The following is a 25,164-nucleotide window of genomic DNA, read 5'->3' on the forward strand; positions in this document are numbered from 1 at the left end:
GGGGGTTAACAGTGTGGAAGGAACACATGGTCTGCCTAGTGAATTCCAGGCAGATGAAGTTTAACTTTTCTTCTTCCAGATTATAACAAGGGTGTCATGAGTGGTCTGCTGCCATTTCTGTTTCTTCCGGATGCTAATGATAGTTTTATTGTTTTCAGTTCTTTTGGAAGTTTTCACCTTTTCCAGTGTTTTCTTAGGCATGGTGTTGAGGTTCTAAGAGAGGCTGTTAGGAGCTTCCTGCCAGGTTGCATTTCAAAGGGAACGTGACTCGGCCAAGGTCACGCAACCAGCTGGTGGCAGAGACAAACCTGTAATGCAGGCTCCTTTCTTCCAGGCAAATCCTCCATCTTCAAGACCACCTGCTGCTCTTGACCTGTCAGGACCTGAGCTATGATGTGGTTTAGCAAGTAGTGGCTTTGTTAGAAGTTCATTTCTGTTCCGAGGAGTTTTAGCCCGAGGTGGCGTCATGCTGGCAGGGGCTGCACTCATAGGATCCTGTGCGTTGGGACTTTTCAGATTTTTTTTTTTTAAGTTTAAAAAAAATCTTTATTTCAGATAAAATTATTTCCATAATTAAAGATAAAGCAAACACTTCTTTGAGTCCATCATTTCAGGTGACTGTGATTTCCATGAACATTGGCATTACTGAGTATCATTTGAATATTTGCCTACATGCTTGTGGGAAGCTTCTGCAGCCTTTTCTTGGTAGGAATTCCAGTTTTTCTGAATTCTTCCCTTTCCTTCAGGTATTCCATTTTGCATTCTTCATAAAAGGCTGGATCATTATAGTAAGCAGTTAGACATTCTTTCAATGCAGAATTTTCTTTGCGGCATTTTACTACCATAAGGATTGCAGAGTCCTTGCAACATTTAGTGAAATCTTCAAATAAGGAGATTATCCTGGATTATCCGGGTGGGGCCCAAGTAATCACAAGGGTCCTGGAAAGTTGAAGAGGGAGGCACAGATGAAGAGAAAATGTGCATAGAGCTAGAAGTGGCTGAGTGCTTGTTCCAAAGATGAGAAACATGCTTATGTGTCCTGGACATGAACTCCTTGGTGTTAGAGAGGTGGAGACGGGGTTGGTGGGGGAGGGCCTTGAGGTACTGGCTGTGTTTTTTGTGCTTAGGAATCTTAGTGACAGCCCTGCTATCTTTTTTGTTTGTTTTTGTTTCTTGAGGAGGACAACAAAATGTTTATTATTAATCACAAATCTTCATTAGACTTAAGATTCAGATAGTAGCAGCATAAAGACCCACTAGTGACTAGCCTGTTACCATGCACTTTTTTTTTTTCATAAGAAATGTTTAACAAGGACCTAGAAGAACTAAAGAACAAACAGAGATGAACAATGCTGTCTTTTTTTGAAATGTTCATCAGAGGCCACTTCCTTAATCACTAGCAGAGTGCCTGCTTCCTGTTTGTGGGTGCCTCTGTCTTAGTGAGGTTTACCTCTCCAGGGAACCAAAGTATCAACATTTGAGAAAAAAGAGTGCACAAGTTTAATGATTTAACAGGCTGACATGCTAGCACAGCTGAAACAGCAGTTACCTAAGGCACCGTCAGCATCCCTAAGACCTCAGAACACACTCTTAGTGGACTGACCCAATCGTGGCATCCAGGTAATATGAGCTTTAGACTCATTGAGGCTCCTTTAGCCTCTGTCCTTAATGGAATCTTTCATTCCACATTTAATGCACGTTTAACGGGCCCTGGTAGATGGAGCCCACCCAGCTGGCCGCCACAGACAGATTTGCCAAAACTTAACTGATTTGAGAGAGCTCACAGCAACAATACTTATGATAATATTCAGACCTCAATAAATATTTTATCTACACAGTGATCAGTTGGGTGATTTATATAACGCTGGATGCTATTATTGAGTTTAATTGACTGTATGCAAACCCTAATTTTTACTTTATGTAATTAAATGTTAATATACATATAAAAACTGAGTACATAAACCAGTATCGTCAACCAGTCTTAAATGTTTCTGAAGCTTTTGTAGGCGTGGCATTGTGTAGCAGAGAAATGATGGCCTTTGGGGAAAGGAAAGAGAGAATCCACAGATGTAGGGAACTTGGACTGGGTTCTTATCTCATTGGAATCTCAGTTTCTTCATGTTTAAAATGAGAATGAGTAATTCCCGGCTCATAAAATGACTGTTAGGATTACGTGGGATTATGTGGAATGGCTGGCCTGTTGCCTGGCAAGGAATAGCAGGGATCACTTTCTATGCCCGCCTCATGGATGTGTTTATTGAATGCCTATCACATTCAAAGTATGATTGTACGTGACAAGCCAAGGTGGGTACCTTACCTGCTTTATTTCTCTCCATGTTTTCCTTGTTTGGCTCCCACTAGAACATGAGCTTTGTGAAAGAGGGACACACAGCTCTTAATCCCTGCTCTGTCTCTGATGCCTAGAATAAGGTCTGGCGCACAGTCGTTACCCGATCTAGGATTATTGAATGTCATTCAAGCATGGGTTGTTAATTCAGAGAGATAGTAAGGAGGCATGAGAATTGCCAAACTGGAGGAGTTTACTGGTTTTTCATGCAAGAGACATTATGATAGCATTGAGAAGGCTTGTGCTTTGGGGTCAGATTGAAAGTAATTTGATTCCCGACTCTGCCCCTTACAAGCTGTGTAGCCTTGAGGAAGTTACTTAACCTTTCTGAGCCCCAGATTACAACTTCGCAAAATTGTACATTGAATCCCAAAGAGCAACTCACAGGGCTGCTGTAAGAGAAATAAGGTAGTGCTTGTAAAGAGCCTGCCACTTAATTATTTAAAGTTATACAGAGTAGGCACAGAAGGCTGATTTTTCCCAAGGTGAAACTGGGGCAAGCTTTGAATGACCTGAAGATGTTCTCTCCCAGGGATTCTTGATGTGATTATTACAAGAGTCCACTCCTTGCTGGGCCAGGTAGGAGCACTTGGCTGTGGTCTCTCCTGAGGTTCTCTAGGGCATGTCACTAATGGAGCTGAGGTTTACAGTGAGGTCAAAGGGAGCACCAGAGGCCCAGAGAGAGCCATGGGTGGACCATGTGACTCCTCATGACCTTGAACCTTCAGGACAGTGAGTGGAGACCCAGGAGCCTGACCTTGTTGGTCTTGCTGGACCAGGGCTCAGGATGTGTGGCTGCTTCTCTTTCTTTTTTCCTTTGAAAAAATTATATGTTAAAAATAAGTCAGGGGCTTTCCTGGTGGTGCAGTGGTTAAGAATCTGCCTGCCAATGCAGGGGACATGGGTTCGAGCTCTGGTCCAGGAAGATTCCACAGGCCGTGGAGCAACTAAGTCTGTGCACCACAACTACTGAGCCTGCGCTCTAGGGCCCGTGAGCCACAACTACTGAGCCCGCGAGCCACAACTACTGAAGCCCGCACGCCTAGAGCCCGTGCTCCACAACAAGAGAAGCCACCACAATGAGAAGCCCACGCACCGCAACAGAGAGTAGCCCCCGCTCACCACAACTAGAGAAAGCTCGTGCACAGCAGTGAAGACCCAACACAGCCAAAAATAAATAAATAAAATAAATTTATTGAAAAAATAAGTCAGTTTCAGAAGAAGAGGTGTTTAGCAAGCCAGATATTCCTGTAGAGGTAGCAAGGTTAGTGGTCACTTAGGGTTATGACCTAGTGACTAAGACTGTGGCGTTTGGAATAGGACTGCCTTGGTTCAAACCCCAATCCAGCCATTTCCTAGCTGTGAGATTTGGGACAGGTTATGTAGCCGGTTCTTAGTTTCATCATGCATAAAGCATGGGTAGTAATAGTACCAATATCATGAGGCTCCTTGAGGATTAAATGAGAATATTTAATCACAAATTTAATCACTTTGTACAGTACACAGTAAGCACTCAATGAACGCCAGTAGCTGTAATTATTGTTCCCACTTCACAGATCAGGAAGTGGAGGCTCGAGATTTTCTCTGACCCACCAGAGGTCATCAAGAAAGTGCCAGAACCAAGCTGGGCATCAACCTCTGCTGCTGTCTTGCACTCCTGACACTTCATTACAGTCCATTCGTTCATTCATTCATGAGGCATGTATTGAGTTTCCCTTAAGCTCTCAAGCACCAAAGTGCCAGGCTCTTTGATATGTCCTGAGGATTCAGTGGCAAAGAACATGGACGTATGCTTCCTGCCCCAGTGGACTTAAGCGGGTGGTGGGAAGACAGAAAATAAGCAAATGAGTAAATGAATAATTGCAGAGTTACTCAGGGGGTATGAATAACACCATCGAACAGAAGCAAGACGGTATGTTAGAGAAGAATTGGGGAAGAGAGGAAGTTGATTCCCATGGAATGTTCAGAGAGGCTTATCTGAGAAGGCGACCTTTGATGTTTGTTGTGGAAGATGCCCAGGGCCAGCCACGTGATGCCACGTGAAGCGCTAGGGTGAGAGTGTTCCAGGCAGGGGGAACAGCAGTGCAAAGACCCTGAGGCCATCCAGCTGACTTGGGCTTCCGAGGTCTTCAGAACATGACATGACTCCTGCCAGAAAGCAGTGTCAGCCCTTTCTTCTGTGTAGAGGAAACCTTTACTCACCTTTCCCAGCCGATCTAAAGTTTCCCTGAAATGGGTTATGACCCTCGGCCATCTCTTTCTTTCACTGCTCCCTCAAAAATAAAAATGAAAAAAAGACATCACCATGGTGTGAGAAAAGATGAAAGATGCTATTCTGGCTTCTGAGTGGGCAGAGCTCTGGCCCGGGGCCAGGAGAGCTGGCTTCCATCCCAGCTCTGCACCCCTCTCTTTGCAGCCTTGGCCTTTTTATGCCTGTCTGCCTACCTGTAAATTTAGGAGCTGGGCCAGGTGACCCCTTCCCTCTTCAAACATGGGAGAGCAGCGGAATCCCTGAATCTGCTCCCGGGTTGTTTGGAGGAAACAAAAACAGACTTGCTGGGTTGGGTGGGGCTGCTGTTCAGGCTGGTGGACTCTCCAGCTGGTCTCCAAATTGAGCCATCTTCACTTTAACCGGAGGTGACCACTGTCCCTCACCCACCCCCATCCTCTTGGCAGGGTGAAGCTGAGTGCTGACCCCACACATGGGCGCCTCTTCGTTCTTTCCTCCTGGTCACAATGCAGAACAGCACCTGCTGAGACATCGCCTGCGGCAGAGCAGACGGCCCTCTTCCCTGCTCTCTCCGGGAGCCTGGGAGGGCTGGCACATGTGAGGAGATGGAAATCTGCCTGCCACATTCCGCTGTGCTCTCTTCTTGTAGGACATTAAGATGCACCAGACTGAGGCCCGCGGCAGACACTGCAGGGAAGCTGGTCTGAACAGAGGCTTTTATTTCCAGGGGACACCTGGCCCTCCTGTATCCCACCAGCATCCCAGCAGATGTAGCTGGGTGATATGTGGATACACAGTCGCCATCTCCCAGGGTGTCAGAAATCGAAGTGCCCTTTGAGAGAGTTTAATTTATTCCTTTGTTACCTGGGAAGAATCTCTGACCTGCGAGGTTAGGTGATTTGCCTGAGGTCACACAGCAGTAAGTGGCGAATGAAGCTGGGAGTGACAGCGCATATCAATAGCTTATCACCATAGGCCCTGCTGATTCATACAGGATGTGCTGGACCAGCTCAGATAGCTTCTTTAAAATATTTAATTTGTTTTGAGATTATGCAACGTGGACACAGATAACATAGCTATCTTTCCCATTTCTAATGCATACATTGGGGTTAAATATTCACTTAACAAATACTTACTTAGAACCTATGTGCCAGGCACCATTCCAAGTCTTTACATTTACCGAATCCTCATCGCAACCCCCAAGGGATGGGCACTACGATTATCCTCATTTTACAGATGAGGAATTGAAGCACATAGAGGTTAAATAACCTGGTCAAGGTCACACAGTTTAAAAAAAAAAAAAAAACAAAAGCTGGGATGCTGGCTCCAGAGTCCATAGCTTTAAACCCTACGGATGCTCCGTTTCACTGGTCAGAAACCATCATCCACCACGCAAGGCGGGCATGCCCGAGGGACGCTAATCTCCTTGAACTCTTTAGTTCACAGAGAGAAAACACTGGAGTCTGGAGAGGGTGTGAGGGTGTTGGATCAGGTTCTAGAAGGTCGATGTTTCCATTAGCCTTGTCTTTTCCTGCTCCACTGCGCTGCCTTGGAAGTCAGAACACATCTCTGGTCTAGAAGACACCCTGCAGCAAGGTCATTATTCTCCCTTGAAGTCCCTTTGCTTGCTTCCACCTTTGTTGTTTTCCTGGATTTATTATAATGGGCCAAATTAACCTGAGTTGCCTCCCAGAGTCTCTGGGAGAAAGAACCAAATGAGCAGATCAGACACTGTTTCCCTGGTCCTTGGGGAATGCCTCAGCCATCAGAGAGACATCATCTTATTTATAATAAGTTCACTGTTCAAAGAGCTTTAAAACCTTTTTTTTTCCTATTAAGAGTATTGTTTCTATCTGTTGAGTCCATGAGTGTTTGACATTAGATGACTTTATAAAACATGCTACTAATTGGATTTGTTAAAGCAAATAAATCAAACACTAATTGGAACGTGCCCTGCCATTATTTTTGCTTACTGAATTAGATATAATGGTGTGAAGGCCTTCTTATCATATTTGTGCACTTATTTAAACACCCCCCTTGGCACAGACTTCTGCAAATTCAATTAGGTATTCCAAAAAGGAATTCAATTTATGCCAGGCTGGTTTACATTCATTCCGGGGGCAAGACTCGCCTACCCACGGTAGCCTGCCCACGATTAATAAGCCACTTAGATACTGCCCTGCCTTCAAAGTCTTTGTTGGAACAAGGTCAGCATCTCGATGACTTGGAGGCTGGGGAGCTTTATCATTAGAATGTGTGTGTCCACAGAGTAGGGCTGGCTTCACGGGTGTGTGACTTGTGCAGTCACCCAGGGCCTGGCACTTGGAAGGACCTCAAGCTTAGTTTAATGCTCTGCTATGGCCACGTTGAAATTCTTAATAGTTTTTAAGCAAAAGGCTTTGCATTTTGGTTTTGCACCGGGTCTCCCGTGAATGTAGTAGCTGAGTAGCTGAATGTAGTCTGCCCTGGTTGTCAGACTTTCTGGCTAAGAAAGGAGTCCTTGATTTGAGTTTTGGCTCTGCCCCCGATTGACTGGGTGGTGTTGAGAATGTCACCTGCTCTGGCCTTGGTTTCCTCATCTGTGAAGTGGGAGCATTACTCCTCACCCATGGAGAACATATCTGTGATGTCGGTGAAGTGCTTATTTAAATCCAGCTACCTTTTGTGCTTCTCTCAAAAGAAGCCGGCAGTGTAGCTACAGGCTGGGAGTGTAGCTTTGGAAGGCAGTGGATAACATGTCCCCCCTTCCACTTCTGGGAGGAAGGAAGAGACGTTCTACAGCTGAGAAATGGGAAGGAGGTATCAAAAGCACATGACGTCAAACACTCAAATGGTGAAACATGGTACTTTTCTGTGACCATGTTAAAATTGGAGTTTTTATGGCATCAAAGCAAAGGTTCGCAAACTACAGCCTGCAGGCCAATTCTGGACCTTCACTGATTTTGTACTCCACCCACAAAGGAAGATTGGTTTTTACATTTTTAAATGTTTAGACAACTCAAACGAAGAATACTGTTTTGTGATGTGAAAAATCGTAGGAAATTCAAAGTGCAGTGTCAGTAAATCAAGTTTTATTAGAACATAACTCTGCCCATCTTTCTTTGTGGCTTCTGGCTGTTTCTGCTCCAATGGCATTGCTGAGTCATAGTGACAGAGACCCAGTGGCCTTCTGTGGTGGGCAGAATTCCAAATTGGTCCCCAAGATTCCTGGCCCCCGGTATTCATGTCTTGTATAATCCTCATCCTTTGGGAGGGACTCTGAATAGGATAGATTTCACTCTTACGATTAGGTTATGTTAGTGACCAAGGTGAAGGAATTTCACAGGTGTAATTAAGGTCCCAAGTTGGTTGACTTTAGTTAACCAAAAAGGAGAGGATCTTGGTTGGGTGGGCCTGACTGAATCAGATGAGCCCTTAAAAAGGATGGCGTCTTACCCAGAAAGAGATGTGAGACATGAGAGGGTTTATGGCAGGAACTGTGGGTAGCTTCTAGGGGCTGAGAGTGGTTCCTAGGTGATGGCCAGCCAGAGAGGAGGGACCTTGATCCTGTAATTACAAGGAACTGAATTCTGCGAAACACCATGCAAAAGATGACCCGGGCTCCAGAAAGGAAAGCAGGTCCCCTGATACCTTGACCTCAGCCTTGTGAGGCCCTGATAAGGTGCAGCCTTGTCTGTACCTCTTACTTGCGGAAACTAGGAGATAATAAATGGATGTTGTTTTGAGTTTGTGGTAACGTGTTGGGTAGCAAGAGAAAACCAGTACACCTGCAAGGTGAACATCTTTAATATCTGGCCCTCTGCAGAAAATGTCGCTTGACCCCTGTCTTAGGGAGTGGGGGTGGTTAGACTTAACCTCTATTCATAGACGTACATATATAAATATATACTTACGTAGCTCAAATACAGTGCCTGGGAAAGAGCAGAAGCCCAGAAAACCGTTAGTTTCTCTTCCGAACTCAATTCTGTTCAAGAATATACAGGATCATATCTGAGAAATGCAGAGGCAGGCACATTTATATTTTTATTGAATTCTATTCCTCTCTCATTTTCAAAAGAGGAGATCACGTTTAAAAAAATTCTGATTGGCACTATAAACTTTATTTATACTTTAATGTATCTTAAAGTATGTATCCTGCACTATTTTTACTTCCCTTACAGATGCTGATATGCTATACATTACCAAACGCAAATGGATTTTCAAAATCCAATTTCCTTGCTACAGTTTTCCGTTTCCCTGTTGACTTTATATGCTTGACTCCCATCAGAGCATCTGGGGCCTTTGCTACATTTTGACCTCAACCTGCCCGGGGCAATAGCTTCTCTGTCCCTGTGTAGAGAGCTAGTGCTGGGTCCTCCCTCGGCCTGTGGTTGCACTGCTCTGTCCTCCCTCAATTATTTGGGTCTTCTCCAAACCAGGACATGTGCTTTGGAGGCTGAGCCCAGTTCTGGGGGTGGGGGTAGTTTTAGGAGATTTTTGTTTTCTTCCAAAATGATAGTGATGGAGTTGGTATCAGTTGAATGGGACCACTTTGAAACAGAATGGGGCGAGCATCCAAATGAGTGTCTTTGGGGGATCTCTCCAGTCATAAGTCTTCCCCAAGTAGCCTGCCACAAACACCTGCAGAGATGGTCTGGAACCTTTTCTAGCAGGTGTTACGTGCCAAGGAATTCCACCGAGAGAAAGAAACATAATTTTTGAAAGAGCAAGAGGAGCTTCAATGAGACTCAGGATCATGCGTTTGAATATTTCGTGCTGTGGGTCCATGGGAAGCTAGTCTTTCCTTCCTTCTCCTCCCTTTGGTGGCTCTCAGTAGCCAGTCCTTGGGCTGGTGGCATGGCTCTGCATCTGTGGGTCTCCTGAGAGTTCCCAGGTCTTTCTGAGTCTCTGGAATCCTTAACCTTGACCACTGGGAGGTTCCTTCGTGATCCATCTTGCACCCCAGAAAATGAAGGCCCAGAAAGGAGGAAGGAAGGTGAGCTAGAGGGGCTGCACCCTCTGGCAATGTAGATCGCTGCCAGAGTGTATAATCTTGGGCTCATAACCACTCCATTTCTCAGTCTGTTGGCTGAGAGGAAGAAAATTCAGGGAGGCTTGCTAAAAAAATATTTATCAAATATATTTTCTCTCCTGAATAGCTTTCAAAACTTACCTCTGGGTCAAGTCAGATCGACAGGGAGCAGGTGTCTAGACTGTATCATATTGGGCTCCAGTGAGTTGCTTTTTCTAAATTGTATGTTTGGGTGATGCTATCAATTTATATTGAGAATGATTATGAGAAATAGTCTCATGAAATTGGCCATGCACCCCTCGTGTGGATGTTGTTTTAGATATTGTTCATTATGGGATATGGGATTTCTGTTACCAGTACCTCTTTGGAGAAGTTCTTGTGTGATCTAAGCACCTGGAATGGTTGTAATTCGCCTGAGGAATGTGGCTTTTATTGTATGAACACAGAGTGTCCAGTATCTGAACAGATTGACCTTTTTCTCTTGGCCTCCGGAAGCTCAGAGTCAAATAGGTAACTCCCTTTCAGCAGGTGGACATGTGGGAAATTACAGGGTGGACTTGTAACTCTCTCCTTCTGTCCTGCTTGTCTTTCTTCTCCTGTCCTCAATTTGCCTTTTGCCATCATGCTGTACTTCCTGCTTCTGTGTTTGTCCATCCACTGTGGCTGGACTCGAGTTGATAGAGGGTAGACTGGTAACCAGTTACCACATGGTCTATGTTCTTGATCTATACAAAGCACAGGGATACTTCAGATGATCACTTGGCCATGCATCCTGCTTTGCTGGGAGCCCAGGAGCTGCACGGAAAAGTCATGAACCGTGTGTACCCCTGGAGTTTGGACATATATGTGTGATAAAGTGCAGGACAGGGGCCTGTTCCTAGAAACTCTTCTGTATTGAGAGACACTGAGGTCCACATAATAGATGACAAATTCTGGCGGCGTGGAGTAGAACTGACAGGTGGGCCTGGCTGTCCCAAAGAAATAGTGGCTCAAAATAGAATGTAAGGCTGCTTTCGGCTCTACTTTAAGCCAGCTCCTCTTCAGGGGAAAGAGAGGGCTGTGGTCTGAAAATAAGAACCAGGTCACTGGGGCCATGGGCCTGCTGTTGTGGGACCCCAGTATCAAAGAACAGACTGTTAGAAGGGAAAGACATTGGCTCAGTGGCTGCAGGTTGAAGTGGTCACCAGAGCTTTGCAGGTGGAGGCAGCGAGGTGCCCGGGGGTGGCTGTGAAGAGGAGAGGGGTCCCTACCCCGTAGAGGACCAGGACCTGCCAGCACTCAGCTCGGGGGTAGCTGAGCAGGCCATCTACCGTTGGGTGGAGGAAGGGAGGTGAGGGGTGGGCGACTGACCTGATCCAGGAGACTAGGGGCACATTATTGATATGACCTTGCTGGGATCTGTAAGCTGCGATGCCCAGAGGTATAACTGTGAGCCCTCCTAAATCTTGTCTAGAACGCAGCTGAGAATTGGATTAATTAGACCATTAAGTAAAATTTATTAATAATTTCTCCTTTGAGCTTCGACGTATCTCTGTAAACGTGTGTTTTGCATCACACCCTCAAATGTATGTTTGTGTGGTTATCTTTCCCTGTCCTCTGCAAACCTTGTGAGGGTAAGAATCATATCTGTCAATTCTGTGCCCCTGCACAGACCTGCAAAAAAAAAAAAAAGAAAACTTCATTAAATGTTTCTAGGGTAATAAGCAGGGTAATGAATTCAAATGGGAAAGACCCAACCACCTTGGAAGCACTTTATCTTCCTAACCCCCTCTCATCACCTTGTAAATGAAAGGCTTGGTCCTTGGTTTCTGGGGAATATGTTCTTTCTCTGATCTGTTAGAAAGAGCATGGGTTCTGTGGTTAGGTCACCATAGATTTACACTTGCCTTTGACACTTTCCTTCCATGTTACCTGAGCAGGTCGTTTAACCCTTTAATGCATCAATTACCTTATACTTAAGTAGGGATAAAAATCTACTTCACAAAGTTGCGAGGGTTAAGTGAAAGCAAAGGTGATAGTGTCTGTAATCAGTGCCTAGTTTATTGCCTGACATGGAGCAAATGCTCAAGAGAGCACGCTTCTTATATTAGTCAGGATGTGCAAGGCTCTGCTATGGTAATAACTAAACCTTAAGATGTCAGTGGCATATTAAGACTAGAAAAGTCGGCATTTTGCTCCTATTATGTTGAATGACAGTATTACTGGTCAGGCGACCGTGTGGGTGACACTCCTCCAATGAATGTCCCAGGGATCTAGACATCTTTCTTTCTTTGATGGCATTGCCTTCAAGTACACCTTTGAAGGTCTTCACAGTGGGGTAAGTGAGAAGGATTGCTAGTAAGAGATTATTTTGGGGAGGCTAGTCTTGCACATGGTGAGTATCACTTTATTACACATTTCCAACGTTTACCACGTGGTTTTCCCCAGATGCAAGGTGGCCTGGAAATACAGAGTTCTTGCGTGCCCAAGAGAGAAGACCTCAACAGCTTGCCATACACCCAGCACCATCTTGGCCATGCTTTCTTTCTGTGGCCCTGGATGCTGATCTCAGTTTAGGATGATTTGTCAGTTCTTCTCGTGAACACTTTAGATGCTGCAGGCTCCCCTCGCTTACCAGTTCCAGCACATCAGGATCTGGATGGTGTCAATGGCATTGACGTGGTTTGTTTGCCTTCCACAGGCTGGGAGACAGGCTCCAGTGAGGCAGCGGTGGTGTAAGGATGGGAGGGTGGCCCTCTTTGAGCAATTGGAACTGTTGCTGCTGCTACTATTTTCTACATTTTAAATAGAGTGTGTTGTGTTTTCGTCTCTGTGGCGTTCACTCTGCTGTTCTGGTCAGAGAAGGTCTATAGCGGAAGTGATTTGGGGGAGGATGTAGTTTGGAATTTTCAGGCAGGCAATATGGGGAAGTAGCTTTCTAGGTATTAGAAGTGACGAGTACGTATGAGACTGGAAAGAGCAGGTGGAGCTTGGGGACTGCTGTGGGCTCGCTGTTACTGGAACATAGTTTGGTCTCTGTCTGGCATCCCATTCACATTTATGGGTTCATTCAGTCAACGGATATTTCTTAAGCCCCTCCTCTGTGCCAGTGCCATTCCCAGCCATTCTGAAGCTTACTGTCTAGTGGAAGCTGGTTGATTGCCTCTGTCCTTGCCTTTCAAAGGTCTCCCTTGTCCACTCTATCTGGGATGAAGTCTCCTCTGCTTTCTGCCCCTGACCTTTCCTCTTGTCTCTTGGGACTTCCATCCTTGTCTGTTGACCCTTGTCCATCCACACTGGGCATTGCCCTTCTTCCCTTTGTTTCCCGAAGCACCCGTGACACATGGCTGTTGTATGTCGCCAGCTCTCAGCGTGGAGTTGGATGTAGTGGAGGGACATTTCATCACAGGACAGGGAACTGTCTCCAATTCATGGTCAGAAAGGCTTCCTGGACCACATCAACCTAGGGGTCCACTCACTCACCCCAACCGCATCCTTCATAGCACATACAGAAATGCAGAGTTACTTACTAGTTTGCCTGTTTACTGTCTGTCTGCCTCACTCATGCTAGTGATAGCATGCCTCTTTTGTAAACCACTGTATAGATAGCACCTTGTACTCTTCTGGATCTACCCTAAGAGCTCAATTAAATAATTGTGAATGAAAGAATGAATCAATGAAAGTAAACAGAAATTTTAGTTTCTACCAGTTCATCAGCCATTACCCATCACAGGAAATTTCTCATTGGCTTTCACCTTCTGTAGGTGTCTGCTTTACAATGTGTTTCTTGGATCTCTCTCTCTCCCTCTCCTTCCTTCTCTCTTTAGGTGTCTGTACTGCAAATTCCTGTTGCTTTTTAGTGCAAAGCTATTTAATACTCTCAAGCCCCAACCCTTGCACTACCAAAACAGGTCCAGCTCTCCTTTGCCCGGCCCAACTCTTCTGGGTTTCCATACTCTGCAAGAAAGGAAGTGGAGAGAGCTTTGCCATCATAGGTTTACTTTAGCAGTGTGTATAGGTTTACTTTAGCAGTGTGTATCAGATCTGTCAACAGGCCTTCCACCAGCACTAAGCAGAGGAAATCCCAGGTGTGGGGGTAGAGAAGGGATTTTGTCCTTTGTTGCTGATGGAGACAATGGTGTGATATTACATGAGGCTGCAGACACAGGAAGGGGCTGGCAAGGGATGGTTTCTGTATGTGGAGCAGAACCATGGATGTGGTTTGGATGTGTGATAGGGGAACTGATGGTTGTTTAGGGGAGGGAGATTGCGATGTGATGAGGTCTGACCAGTAAGGAGACAAGAAAGGGCAGTGGAACTATGGACCCGAGTGTGCAGCTCAGGCCTGGTGCTGCCTCTGTTCCTCTGTGCACCCTGCCAACTCACCCTGGAGTGCTCTTCCTCTTGCTCTGTGCTCATGGAGATGCTCCTGAACTTTAAAGCCCTGGTTAGTTCTCCTCTTCCTCTTGCCCTTCCAGGATATAGTCACCTCCTGCTTCTCTGGACAGACCAGCATTTCCTAGTTGGAGCCCCAATTCCATACCGCACATCTCCCTTAATGTCACCTGGAGGGGACTTAGAGCCCATAGCATATGCTCAGCAAAATCCAATTTACACAACTCATTGCAAAGTGGTGGGTGATGGATGGCTTGGACTTTTAGGGAGAAGCTTTCAATACTGTCAGCCTTGACTTTATTACCTTCCAGGTGCATGATTGTCTAACTCTCTACACATTTGATTTTTACTCCACGAAAACTTCTTTTATAGGGAAGGAGGTGGGTGTTGAGAATTTATTCTGTGCCAGTTTTCGTATGTTATTCCATTTAATCCTCCTGATATTTCTGTCAAGTGGATCTTTCCCTCCATATTCCAGGTGAGGAAACTGAGACACAGATGGCAGAGCATCTGGTCCAAGCTGACCCAGCTTTGCAAAGCTGAGATTCGTGTCTAGTTTTGCAAGACTCTGAAGCTAGTGCTTGCTCTGCTACCTTGCAGCATCTCTGCATGTTGGAGGAAGCAATTACAGAGGCATGCCCTGGCATTCATTTTTCCTGCTTAGAATGAGACATTGCTGTTTACTTTCTCAGGAAGGAAGATTGAAATCAATGTAACTAGCCTTATTAACTTTTTTAAATAGGGGGCCTGCAGATGCCAATGTCTTTTCTGAGAGCACCAAAGCAAATATAAAAATCCAATTTGCTTGCCTTAAAAAAAAATCTCCTCCAGAGTTTAAAATTCAAAGCTGTAAATGAAGAGCTGATGAGACGGGGGTAACGAACCAAGCCCCAGACCCAAGGGTATATTTACTCACGTCTCTTTTGTCTGCAGGTGGCTGTTCCTTTGATGACCACTACAGCAACTGTGGTTACAGCGTGGCCCTGGGGACCAATGGGTTTACCTGGGAGCAGATTAACACGTGGGAGAAACCAATGCTGGACCCAGCGGTGCCTACAGGTACGTGACCAAGTGTGTTTGAGGCTCTGTTGGGGGTGGTAGCTTTTATGATGACTCATGGGGAAGAACTTTCTTCTGGATCAAGCTGTTGGGGAGGGCAGTAGATAACTTTGTTGGTAATAAGTTCCCCATCCCCAGAGGTATGCAAACCAAGGCTGAGTGAATTCTTAAGCGTATGGGAGAAGTCATATATCATCTGGATTCAGGAAATTTTAGGATTTCTTTTAGCTTTGAGATTCTAAGGTTTTTAGCTACCAGTGGGGCATCACTGAGTTTTGTCTGGGAGCCTGATAGTAGTGGGATTTTGGGGGAAGAAAGCTTCTCAAGAATTTGAGGTCATTGTTTTTTCCTTCTGGACCACACAGACATAGCTTGTATATATGCAGGGGAACCACTGCAGTCCAAATATTACTCATAAAGTTGTTGTCCCGACATCCTGAATGCCAAGTTCATCCTTCACCAGTGGGGCTGAAGGCCTAATATACATTCCTGATGAATACCTGTGTGACGTAGGCCTATGAGAGTCATAGCCAGTGTATTCTAGGGGAGATACACCTGGAGGGGGTGCCTTTTTGTTCTGTTTGGGCTTTCAGAGGATTGGATGATGCCCACCCACATTGGGGAACACCTTTTACTTTATTCAGTTCTCCAATTCAAATGCTAATCAAGTCTGGAAACACCCTCATAGACACAGCCAGAAATAATGCCGTACCAGCTATTTGGGCATCCCTTAGCCCAGTCAAGTTGACACGCAAAATTAACCATCACGCCACGGATGGCCTCAACTCTCCCCATGACTTCAGTTGCCGTCAGACATCTCTTATGAACTTGTGTACACAGCCCACTGCCCGGATGCCTTGTCCTCGCAGCTGCTCTGAGACACAGCTTTGCCAGGATGTCATTAAGCTGGAGAGAGATGCTCAGAGATGTCTAGGTGAGGGTGTGGCCTGTGGGACCTTATTGACTCTGAGTTTGGCCCCAAAGCGGGAGGCTACTGGGTGGCTCTATCTAGTTCCTATTAAGGGCATCAGTTGTTTGTGTACGTTTCTCCCGAGTATAGACACAAGCCCCAGGTATCATAAAGCTGTGACATGGTACAAAATTGAGCTTTTCAGATCTGGTAGGATCTTGCTTGACGTGAGTGAGCAGAATCATCAACAACCGCACGTGCCCATTAGTAAGGTGACCATGGGACAACCTCTGTGCCTGTGTCCCATCATAGTTCTTAAAAAAGGCTGACTTTACTCTGAAAAATGTCTTGGGTTACGTGATAGAATCACTTTTTCCATTGGAAACCCCAGGCGTGCAGTGCACCTCTGCTGAAGGCTACCTACCGCATCTGCTGTGCTCTGTGTGGCCAGCTCTGATGTCGGCCAGATAAATTCAGATCTTACAGTGCATGTGTGTGCGTGGTGTGTGTGTGTGTTGTGTGTGTGTATTTGCATGCACACATAGGCTCTTTCGGCTCATCTTTAGCCCACTGGATGCCCTGTGGGGTCATGCAGACTCTCCAAACTCAACATCTCCCAAACTGAATTCTTTTTTTTTTTTTAAACTTTGGGTTTATTTATTTATTTATTTATTTATTTTTGGCTGTGTTGGCTCTTCGTTTCTGTGCGAAGGCTTTCTCTAGTTGCGGCGAGCAGGGGCCACTCTTCATCGCGGTGCGCGGGCCTCTCACTATCGCGGCCTCTCTTGTTGCGGAGCACAGGCTCCAGACGCGCAGGCTCAGTAATTGTGGCTCACGGGCCCAGTTGCTCCGCGGCATGTGGGATCTTCCCAGACCAGAGCTCGAACCCGTGTCCCCTGCATTGGCAGGCAGATTCTCAACCACTGTGCCACCAGGGAAGCCCTCCCAAACTGAATTCTTGCTTCATCTCCATCTACTCACGCTCTAGTGCTCCTGGTCTCAAAAGGCCACTTCCTCACTCTGGTGCTGATTCAGAAACCCAGGGGTCACTCTCCTCTCTGACCTCTCTCCTCTCCCCTCTCCTTGTCAATCACTCCGTGCTGCCCCTTTACCTCCTGAGCCCATCACAGGTCTGCTCACGTCTCTCTGTCTCTGCCGCCGCTGCCCTGGTGCCACGCACCATCTCCTCTCGCCTGGGTCACTGGAAGACTTTCACACAGACTTCTCGGCTTCCTCTTCTGACTTTAACCCACTCTCTGCACAGAAGCCAGAGATTGTTCTAGAATGTAGGCCCGTTCACGTTATCTCTCCCTTTCATTGCCCCCACCCAGCTTCTGCCTAGAATCTTTTGGAGGCTTTCCTCTTGCTCTGAGAGAGGAGACCAATGCCCTGCTGTAGCCTCCGAGGGGTCCAGGCCCCCACATCCCAGTTCCCCCCGTGTTCACTTCACACTGGCTTTTGTCAGTTGCCAGAATGCTCCAGACCCTTTCCTGCCTCAGGAACTCACGTGAGATTGGCACTCTCCGTAGCACCTTCGCCTCCAGCCTGTTCTCTTGTACTTCCCCTTCGTGTCTCAGCTCTTGCATCTCTGCCTTAGGCCGGTGCTCCCCAGATGCTCCAGTCTGGCTCAGCTCTTTCTGTAAGTGTCCCCCATTGCACCCTGCTCTTTTCCTCAGGAGCACGCATCACTGATGTTACTTGTTCAGTGTACATTGTATCGCCAGCTGAGAAGTTCCATGGGAACAGGGACCACGACAGTCTTGTTCCTGGCCTATCTTTAGTGCTTCATTCAGTGCGTCATACGCAGTATATACGGAATACCGTTGTGTTGGATGGGTGCATGGATGAATGGGCAAATAGTCTTTATCAAGTGTTTCTTGAATGAAGGAATGTCTGATAAACATTATTAAATGCCTTTGGGCCCTTTATTATAGCACATTTAAAATCTTTGCTCCCATCCTTCCATTTTACAGATCAGAAGACCAGGGTTCCCGGCAGCCACATGACATTGCTGCTTTTCCCACCATGCCACTTTCGCTCTTGGAAAGAGCAACCCTTGCTCCTAATCTTAATTTTCTCAGACCCTTATTATGGCACAGTGGCATTTCATAAATATTGGAGTGTACTAATACAATCTTCTGAGCTTTTTTAAATAGAGGCATTTGATGATGATTACTGAAATTATTCTGTCATGATGCACCTGTGGATTTCAGCAGCTCCGTGTGCTTCTTAGGTAAAGAGCCATGAAAGTGAATTTGGATTAGGTGAAATTGTTTGTTCTTCTCATGGGCAAAGGCTGAAATCTTCCTCTTCCTTCTGTAAAGCCACCAGTTTCCATCCTTTTGGAAATCTAGTGTGGCTCTATGTATTCATATGTCCCACAACCTTTTACTGAGCCCCTTCCGTGTGTCAGGCTCAGTGCTAGGCTCTGGGTCAGTCAGCCTTTGCCCTTTGGGCCCTTCCCCTGGCCCAAAGGATGAACCCTAAACTCCTCGCCACGGCCTGCAAGGTCCTGCATGATCTGGTGTCTTCTCTGAGCCCCTTTTCTTCTCTCTCAAAATGTTCCAGACACACTGGTCATGTTTCAGTTCCCTGGGCATGTCTGAGTCTTTCCTGGCTCAGGACCTTTGCACGTGCCGTACCCTCTCACTGCAGTCGTCTTCTCTACTCTTCAGTTGCCTGGTTTTGTCAGGTCTCAGCCTCACTCCTTCTCAGGGAGATGTCCCTCACTGTTCCGTCTAATGAAAGACTCCCTCGATGTTCTCGCTCATAGCGTCCTGTTCTTCGCTTTCCAAGTCCTCATCATCGACTTGTGACAGGACAGCTTATTCCAATCCTGCGCCATAGCCAACTGACCCTGGGCCTTAATCCCTCTGCCTCAGTTGCTTCATCGTTAACGTGGGAACCAGTGTGAGAGTTAAATGGGCTGATGCCTGTGTGAGTATGATGTGTCTGCACATAGTAGGGCTTCGTCAGACACTGGTTCCCTTAAGTTCTTTCCTGGTTCTTACAGTCTCTGGGACTGTTAAGTCTAAGTCCACCTTGGAACCTTGCCCCTTTTTCATACCCAGGTTACATGCTACCCCGAGGGAGAACACCTCTCCATCTTGACTCTGTTAATTCAGTGCTAGACACAGCCCCTCATCCCACTCTTTTTCCTCATCCCTCTCATGGGAAAAGCCCTCAGGCTAACATTCCAGGCTTCAGCCCTGGTTTTGCCCCTACCTCCATCTTTACTGGGGCTGTCACAGAGGATGGGGGTTACTGCACCCACAGACCCTCTCTCTAAGCCTCCATCTTGCCCAGGGAACTAACTGGAGCTGCCAGTGGTTCTCAGCTCTGCCTTCTCCAACCTTGGCATGAGTGTCCACACGTCCACCCTGCGGTCCAGCCCAGGGCCCAGCAGGAGGGTCTCTGGGGGCGCTGAGGGGAGATGCAAGTGCTGTAAGTGTTCTTTTAGAGGGATTGAAGCCAGAGGAAGCGGGGCTGGGAGGTTTACTTCTATTTTTCCTTCTGATGCTTGTCGGACATTAAGTGTCAGACTGAACCTCAAGCTGCAAGCCCAAGTGCACAAGAAATGAGGCATTTACATCAACCCTGAGCCTCCAGGGAGTGAGCCATTACATTGTAGTCTTTATTGGGCCTCCCCTTTCCCTAGGGGTTTACAAACGTCCTGGGACTTAAGCAGGGCATTGTGATTTCCTCTGAGAAGCCCGCTGTCACATTCCTTATGGTCCCTTTGGGTCTAGTAATTCTGCTTCTTCTTCCCCAGGCTTGGAGCCCTTCTCCTGAGTTGAGCCAGCCCAGGTGCATCACCCAGCATCCCTTTTGGGGTCTGTTCCCTCCACGAGTACTGTCATCCAGCAGTTTGGGACAAACACATCCATCCCTTTCCTCTTCCCAGTGTAGGAACTTCTCCCCTCTCCTTCCTAGCCCTCAAAACCACACCCATCTGAGTCCAGCCCTTCTTGGACTCACAGTATAATCTGTTTAGTAAGTTTAGACCTTAAAAAAAAAACAAAAAAACAAAGAAAGGAAGAAGGAACCCTTGACTTCAAGCAGCTTCTTCTCTCCATCCTGTACAAATCTCTAGAGCAGAGAAATACAAAGAGGCCAGTTAGTCACCTGATTGGAAAGGGCAGGTGTTGGGAAAAATCCAGAGTAAACATATACACGTACCGACAGGAATATTTCCACCAATCAGCCTGCCATGGAAGCAGGCACAGATCCAGAACGGTACTGGCTTTTCCTTCATGCCACTGGCCCCTGGGCAGTGTGTTTCTGTTTTGCTCTAACTGCTGATATTTTATAGAGAGAAGGTTGGGGTCTGTTATGGGTTGAATTTTGTCCTGCAAAGAGATAAGTGAAGGTCCTAGTCCCTGGCACCTGTGAATATGATTGTATTTGGAAATAGGGTCTTTGCTGATATAATCAAGCAAAGATGAGGTCAGGCTGGTTGTCCTGAGCCCTCATAGGGTGTTACTGGTGGCGGAGAAGCGACACACAGACACACGGGGGAAAAGAACCATGTGAAGCCAGAGGCAGAGATTGGAGCGATGCATTTACATGCTAAGAAAAGCCAAGGATTGCCAGCAGACACCAGAAACCAGAAGAGGCAAGGAAGGATTCTTCCTAGAGCCTTTGGGGGGTGTAATTCCCTGCCAACACCTTGGTTTCAGACTCCTGGACTCCAGAACTGTGAAAGAACAAGTTCTGTTGTCTTAAGCCACCCAGTTTGTGGTAATTTGTTATGGCAGCCCTGGGAAGCTATTCCTGGGTCAATTACACATCAGTACCCTGACCCCGTCACCTTTTCTACATTAGAACTCACACCAGTGTGCTGTCAGTATTGGAGCTTTTGCTTTCTTTTAAGAGAACTGGCATTTACTGTGTGATCCCTCTAACCAAGAATGGGGTTAGGCATTTTCCTACACATTTCATCTAATGTGCCACCATCCCATAAGTTCAGAGATATTGTCTCCTCTTTATTTTTGAGAAAACCAAGCCCCAGAGAGAGATAAATTGTATATGAAAGAGGAGCCAGGCTTCAACCCCCAGGATAGAGAAATATATATTGTATACGTGGTGCTGCCATCAGCTAAACATCTCTTAAAGTGATTTCTATGTACAGTCATGATTTACGATTGCAAAAATAATGCATATTCATTGTAGAGAATATGCACGTAGGGATTGCTATAAAGAACAAAAGTCATATGTGCACACAAACTTATATAAATATCTGTTTTTCTCTTTAGTGCTATTTTTAAGAATTTTCCCATGGCATTATGTATTCCTCAAAAGCATGCTTTCTAAAGGTTTCATAGTTTTCCATTCCAATGACTGTTCTATGGTTTATTTAACCACCACGTTGTTGCATGTTTAAGTTCCTTCCACTGACTCCTCAATCACATTGCAGTGACTGTTCTTTTACATAGATCTCTGTGCTCCTCTCCAATAGAAGTTATCAAATTTGCTTTATATATTTTTCTATAGTTCTGTACTCCCTTGTGTACCAAACACAGAGTGGTTATGTTTATTTTTGAGATCTGGAAGAAGAATATCATCCACATGTCAAACATAGAATCCTGGAAATTTGCCCGTGAGTCAATACTGGGAGAACGCTTTGTGAATTCTGAAGCCCTAAACACAAGTCAGGAACTGGTGATGGTCCCCTGAGTGCACTGCATTATAGCTCTTAGCACAGTGGACGGAGACCTTCTGGGAAGGAGCAGGAATTATGTTCTAAATAGTAATCAGTCAGAGCAGTCCAAGCACTGACCAGTCAAGGTGGACATCCGCTGTACAAAGCAGGATGGGCTCTCCAGTGCCAACCAGAAGAGAAGCCAGCCTCTTCATAGTCTGTGTGCTGAACTACTTCTGTTCTCCTTATAGGCTGGGGCACCATCTTATCTGCACGTAACTCCAGTGCCTGGGATGTAGGAGGTAGCAGTGAATGCTTGTTAAATGACCTGCTCTTATTAATAATTGAACATTCTCCTGATACGACCCCAGCATCTATCTCCAGCCTCAGCCCCCTCTCCTGCCCTCTCCTCTTACCTTTCCCCTTCTACATAATCACAGGAGAGAAGCCTTCATGCTTTTGTTTTGGGAGTCCAACCTCCAACCCTGCTTCTTGATTTGGGTACTCTCTCATTGTGTGGAATCTTGGTGGAGTGTGGAGCTTGCTGCCGTGTGAAGTTGCCAGATACTTACCACCCCCAGCAGCCTGGGCGTGGCTGGACATGTGACCTGGACCCAGCCAGTTAGACCCTCCTGCCCAGGACTTATCATCTGGGGGTGGGGGGTGAGTCAGCAGCCAGAGGCTTGTGTAGCAGGTGTGTCTAGTGGAGGGGTGGCATCTGTACCACAAGAGGTTGTCCTAAAAGAGGTCGCTCAACTCCCTGTTTCTTGGTCCCCCAGAACTGCCTTAGTTTCTGTTCTTTTTCAAGCTATCCTCCAGCTCTCTCTTCATGATGAGTTTCCCAATATTCTTCCAGAACATTCCTATTTTTGAGACAGATCGTCATAGTTTTTTCTTGTTTTTAACCACAAACCCTGAAGGCCACCCCATCATGACTCTGGCTCGAGGGTACCTCCTGTTCCCCTTCTTTTTATTGATAGAGGATGTCACCTCCTCCAGGGGGCTTTCCCTGACTGCTCTGTGTTTCTGTGGCTGAGTTTATGACATCTTTTCTCTGATTCCTCACTAAGGCTGTGAGCCACTTGAGGGCATGGGCCGCCTCTCATTGCTGAATTCCTTGGGCCCTGCTTGGAGCTTAGAACAGGGCAGTTGGTCTGTATATGGAGTAAATTGCCATTAGGATTATTAGTATTAGGAAAGTCAAGAGAGAAATGATGTCTGAAACTTGGGGGAGAACCCGGAGAGGCTGCTTCTTTCTTTGGCATTTTTACGGGACACGGGGCATCTGTGGCTTTCACATCCCGAGTGCCTCCTCTCAGCTTGACGAGGCTGGCGACTGGCTGGCCAGGGCTCTTCTGATCTAGAGTTGATTCTTGGGGAGAATAAAGGGACCCTGGGGATTACCCCTTCTTCACTCTGGGGCCTGATCTACTCTCACAGATGTGTAGATTGACTTGTAACCCATGTAAGAGGCTCTCCAGTGGAAAAATGTGACTCGTCCAAAATCTGACCTACTGTTTCTTTAACGTTGTGCTTACATTAAAATGATCTGGAAGCGTAGGCCCCTAAGTGTCCTTAATCACTCCTGATGGTATTGATTGGCTTAAAGATATAAGCTCTTATGTTCCCATTTAGTCACTGTTGAGTCAATACATTTTTTCCCCCTTTAATGATAAAATACTATATATTCATTCTTAAAGAAATGCCGAGTTTGCACATATAAATTAATTCTCTCCACCCCCATCTTTGTTCTCTCAAAATATCACTATGGACAAATTGATGTGTATTGGGGTGGGGGGAGGGAGAGAGAGAGAGAAAGGGAGAGGGAGCTGGGGGGGGGAGGGGAAGGGAGAAAAGAAAGGAGGAGGAGGAGGGAGGGAGGGAGTCAGAGAGCATATATGTATGCGGTAATAGTAACAGTAATGATAGGAAAGAGATATTTATATAGTACTTATTCTGTGGCAGGTACTCTCCTAAACACTTTAAATATATTAGCTTATTTAATCCTTGCAACAGTCCTCTGATGTAGATATTGTGATCTGCATTTTACAAATTAGGGAACTGGAGGCACACAAAACTTAAAGGACTTGCCCAAGTTCATGGTTAGCTTATGATGGAGCCAGGGTTTGCCTGTAGGAAGTGTGGCTTCCAGCTCTGTGGTTCCTGCAATCACCTTACTCTGGTGCCTCCTTAGAATGCAGGTCACGAGTAGGATCGTGGTTCCCAGACAGCTGGGTCATCGGTCACTTTTTCAGACCACTGTGTTCAGATCTAGCTTTCACCGTCCAGGGCTGCATGGTATCCCATTGGATGCATGCACCATGGTTTATGTAACTGACACCCAAGAAATGGCAATGGGAGAACAAAAGATAAAAGCCAAAATATACCCCAAATGCTCAAGTAAAAGGAAAGATCTCTGCCTCCAAACAGTTCTCAGTAAAGTTCTTCTAAAGCATCTCATACTATGGGAGGCTCTCTTTTGCACCGTGAGCTACAAAATTAATTGGGGAAACAACATCAGCCTGCAGTGACCCCAGTCAGTGCTAGTTTGGGATGCTTACAGGGATGAACAGAATTGGTAGGGAAAAAAAGGCAAGAGAATTGAAGACAAGTTTAGTAGTATTCTTGAGGAGATGGCCAAATAATGATGAGTGCTAAGGATGGCCTGGAGAAGCCACAAGGGATCTTTGCAGTGATCAGATAAATGGGAAAACACATCTGTTCTATACCCACGTAGATGCTTGCCTTGACATTCAGTTTTCTGTGACATCGCCCCTGGCTTCAAAAAGTATTGTATCCAGATGGTGTAAATGAATTAAGGTGATATAGACCCATGCCATTCAACTTAAAAAGTGCTTCCTCCCATCCAAGTACTAACCAGGCCTGACCCTGCTTAGCTTCCAAGATCAGATGAGATTGGGCACGTTCAGGGTGTGAGGTGGATGGACCTGGAGTCTGTCATACAGAGTGAAGTAAGTCAGAAAGAGAAAAACAGATACAGTATGCTAACACGCATATATGGAATCTAAAAAAAAAAAAAAAGGTCATGAAGAACCTAGTGGCAAGACGGGAATAAAGACACAGACCTACTAGAGAATGGACTTGAGGATATGGGGAGGGGGAGGGGTAAGATGTGAAAGGGTGAGAGAGTGGCATGGACATATATACACTACCAAATGTAAAATAGATAGCTAGTGGGAAGCAGCCGCATAGCACAGGGAGATCAGCTTGGTGCTTTGTGACCACCTAGAGGCGTGGGATAGGGAGGGTGGGAGGGAGGCGCAAGAAGGAGGGGATATGGGGATATATGTATATGTAGAGCTGATTCACTTTGTTATACAGCAGAAACTAACACAACGTTGTAAAGCAATTATACTCCAATAAAGATGTTAAAAAAAGTGCTTCCTCTGATGACAAACCCAGATGTCAGTGGCACATGTGACGAGTTTGAATAAAAGTTTCTATAATATATGGGAATGGATAATAAACCACTACTTTTTGGAGCAAAATTTTGTGTTATTTCGGTTGTTTTAGTTTCCCAGGTACAGAGGAACGCATACTTTTTAAAAAATTGAAGTATAGTTGATTTACA

General features: G+C 46.0%; 2 protein-coding genes across 9 annotated transcripts in view; one reads left to right on the top strand and one right to left on the bottom strand.

Moving 5' to 3' along the window:
• PTPRT (protein tyrosine phosphatase receptor type T) overlaps positions 1 to 25,164 on the top strand; it is a 1,095,010-nt gene that overhangs the window by 291,358 nt on the left and 778,488 nt on the right. For all 8 annotated transcript variants that reach the window (XM_059896616.1, XM_059896620.1, XM_059896617.1 and 5 more), the window contains exon 2: positions 14,896 to 15,021. In XM_059896616.1, the coding sequence (XP_059752599.1) occupies positions 14,896 to 15,021 (126 nt within the window). The remainder of the gene's footprint in view (positions 1 to 14,895; positions 15,022 to 25,164) is intronic.
• LOC132349365 (COX assembly mitochondrial protein homolog) lies at positions 518 to 5,768 on the bottom strand. The gene is made up of 2 exons (XM_059897730.1): positions 5,758 to 5,768; positions 518 to 900 (listed from the first exon to the last, which is right to left on the bottom strand). Exons 1-2 carry the CDS (start codon positions 5,766 to 5,768, stop codon positions 669 to 671), a joined length of 243 nt encoding a protein of 80 aa, XP_059753713.1. The 3' UTR covers positions 518 to 668.

The sequence above is a fragment of the Balaenoptera ricei genome, chromosome 15, assembly GCF_028023285.1.
Source record: "Balaenoptera ricei isolate mBalRic1 chromosome 15, mBalRic1.hap2, whole genome shotgun sequence".
Classification (NCBI taxonomy): Eukaryota; Metazoa; Chordata; class Mammalia; order Artiodactyla; family Balaenopteridae; genus Balaenoptera; species Balaenoptera ricei.